Source organism: Otolemur garnettii, unplaced genomic scaffold (genome assembly GCF_000181295.1).
Source record: "Otolemur garnettii isolate 467f Iridium unplaced genomic scaffold, OtoGar3 scaffold00172, whole genome shotgun sequence".
NCBI classification, from domain to species: Eukaryota; Metazoa; Chordata; class Mammalia; order Primates; family Galagidae; genus Otolemur; species Otolemur garnettii.
In genome coordinates this window covers 145,115-148,018 of record NW_003852567.1, presented here as the reverse complement: position 1 = coordinate 148,018, position 2,904 = coordinate 145,115, and the positions used below count along the sequence as shown (strand labels likewise).

The 2,904-nt window shown below is 59.2% G+C and overlaps 1 protein-coding gene across 1 annotated transcript in view; it reads left to right on the top strand.

The window, feature by feature from the left end:
- The first annotated feature begins 1,373 nt into the window (after positions 1-1,373).
- The window catches only part of GLIPR2 (GLI pathogenesis related 2), a 22,743-nt gene continuing 21,212 nt past the window's right edge, over positions 1,374-2,904 (top strand). Inside the window, exon 1 of the mRNA XM_012811699.2 lies at positions 1,374-1,439. Within this exon, the coding sequence (XP_012667153.1) occupies positions 1,427-1,439 (13 nt within the window). The 5' untranslated portion in view covers positions 1,374-1,426. The remainder of the gene's footprint in view (positions 1,440-2,904) is intronic.

The following is a 2,904-nucleotide window of genomic DNA, read 5'->3' as shown; positions in this document are numbered from 1 at the left end:
GCCACCTTGGGTGTACGTGGCTGGTGCCTTAGCCACTTGAGCCACAGGTGCTGAGCCCCAACCCTGCGTTTGACCTACTTACTGGACATTGGTAAGTCCTTGATATTACAAATTCTGCTCTTATAATCAGTGGGTCAATTTACATCAGTGTCCGCTTATTGAAAATCCTTAAAACTAGCTTCTCTCAGTTTACCAAGCCCCTTCCCCAGTGAGGAGCTCCTGGGTAGAATTTGGCACAAATGACTCAGGCTGTGCCTTCATCCCTGGGACTGGGGCCACTAGTGGGACCAAGTTTCCCCAATACCAGGTGTGAACTGCCTCCAAGGTCAGGAAAGATCATGGAATCTACAAGCTGGAGAGACTGGCAGACCCTGGGGGTGGGCTCACACCAGGCTAGAGAACTTGAGGAAAAGCAGGGAGATGGGGAGCCCGGAAACACATCTGGGGAATATCAAGAATCTAGTTTGATGGCTCGGGGCCTGTGGCTCAAGAGGCTAAGGCGCCAGCCACATATACCAGAGCTGACACGTTCCAGTGCAGTCCGGGCCCGCCAAACAACAATGACAACGACAACCAAAAAAATAGCCACGGCGGGCGCCTGTAGTCCCAGCTACTTGGGAGGCTGAGAGAATCGCTTAAGCCCAGAAGTTGGAGGTTGCTGTGAGCTGTGAGGTCATAGCACTCGACCTAGGTCGACAACTTGAGGCTCTGTCTCAGAGAAAAAAAAAAAAAGAAAGAATCTAGTTTGAGGGAGCATGGGATAAAGTTGGGGAGTTGAGGAGAAGGGCTGGGCCAGACTCCAGGGGAATTTGGGCGGCCCTGTAGGCACTGAGGGACCAGTGGACAAGTCGGGGGCATGCGGTGGGAGTGCTCAATTCCAACCCGGGCACGGCTCGGAGGGCACGTCCCGGGGAAAGGGGCTCCCTCTCCGTAGCACCAGACGCCGCTGGGAGCCTGGTGCCACCGGGGAGGCGAAGTGGGCACACGACCCGCCTGAGGTGTCTTTGGAGGCCGGGCCAAGTCAGGGGCGTACTGTCCCCTGGTGGCGCCGGCCGGAACGTCCCTCATGGCTCCACAGTGGTCACCGTGGTGCCCACAGCGCGTCAGCCGGTGAAGAGCAACTAGGAGCCGGTGGGAGGCGCCGACTTCCCCAGGCGTCCGGAAAGCGGACAGCTCGGAGCTGAGGTCCAGCTGGTGAGCCGAGGGCAGTCACCGAGCGCCTCTCGCGGGGAGAGTTCTCCGGGCGGCCGGCAGGGTGGCCCCAGGAGCCTGTGCCTGCAGCTGTCCTTTCCTTATAAGGCGGGGGCCGGGCGGCTCCGGGGGAGGGGCTGCGGCCGCCCGGCCCCCTCCAGGGCTCGGCGAGTGGCGCGGGGCGGCGAGGAGCGCAGCGCAGCCGCGGGGAACCGAGCAGCGCGTGGAGCCGGCCATGGGCAAGTCAGGTGAGCCGGCCGGGGGCGGCGCCCGGGCGCGGGGTGGCTCCGGAGCCCCGGGCCCCCGGCCAGTCGCCATCACCCTCTCTCGCCGCGGGCTGGGTCCCCGGGGAGCGGGGCGGCCGCCTAGACGCGCGGGACGGGGCTCGGGCTGCGATGCGGCACCCCTGGGTGCGGGATGGAGGGGCGCGCTCGCGAGATGCCCTGAGGCGCAGCGCGGGCAGTCTCCGGGGCAGCTGGGAAGACTCGGCGGCGGTCAGGCCACCAGGAGAGAGGGAGGGAAGGAGAGACCGAGGGAGGGTCCCCCTGTCTGCCAGCCAGAGATTGCGTCAGGGAGGGCTTCCAGGCGCTGATGGGATCAGCGCTCCGCGTTCCGCCAAGGCGTGGCTTTTGCTTTGTTTCGAAAGGACCGAGTTAAGAGTTGGAAAAAGCCACCAAACTGTGACAGCATCTCTTGCTCCAAAGCTGCTTGCCCCATTCAACCCTCCTGAGGACAGCTCTGAGTAGCCTCTCCATTCTTTCGTTGTCTCTCCTCTCTCGAGCACCCTATCTGTGCAAGGCTCCCCGAGTGGGAGGCTCGGTCTGGCTCCCCCTTTCTCTGTGACCTGTTGCTGCTGTCGGATGAACTTTCCAAGATGCAGATCTCCTTTCACTCCTTAACACCTTCTACCCCATGGCTTGCAGTCTTCCTTCCCGGGAATTGGTCACCACCTCTTGCTTGCACCTTACAGTCCAGCCATCCTGAGGCTGGACACTGGCCCCCTTCCCCTGGGTTTCCTTACCCGGCACTCACCACACCCACTCCCCCTCCAGAAAATCCTCCCCATCCTTCTAGACTCAACTCCTGGACTGGGAGCCCATCCCTGATTCCGCTACAGAGGGACCTCCCCACCTAATGTGTTCTTTGTTGCAGTCCTTCCTGCAGTGAACTTGGAACAAGCATGCAGCCATATACGTTTTTCCCACTGACTCCCCACTCCCCGCAGTCAGGGCCATTTTTATCTCAGCTTACTTCCTGCCCCACTAGAGGCTCTTAATGAACAGCTGTTGAACAGAGTTCAGAAATCCTGCTTTATTAGGATTGTCAGCCTCAGATGAGTAAGGCTAGGTCTCTTCTTGGATCCGTCCTCCAAGATCCAGACTCAGGAGACGCCAGCATTAGGAACAAGTGGGTTTCCCTGGCATTGGTCCTAACCAGCCTTACCTTGGGGCTCTAGGGGCAGGTCTGGGTTTCAGCCCTGGCCTTGCCACTGACTAGCTGTGTGATACCAAGCAAGGCCCCTTTCCTCTCTTGTTCCTCAGTTTCCCCATCTGTACTGAGAATAGCCCATGTGATCCTCCAGGTTCTTCATGGTATAATGGAGACCATGATATAATGGGTTGTCATATAATTAAAAAAGCAGGATGATGGATGGAGATGGGGCAAAAGTATAGCAGATGCAAGAGAGCATTTTAAGATATCCACTTGAGGCTC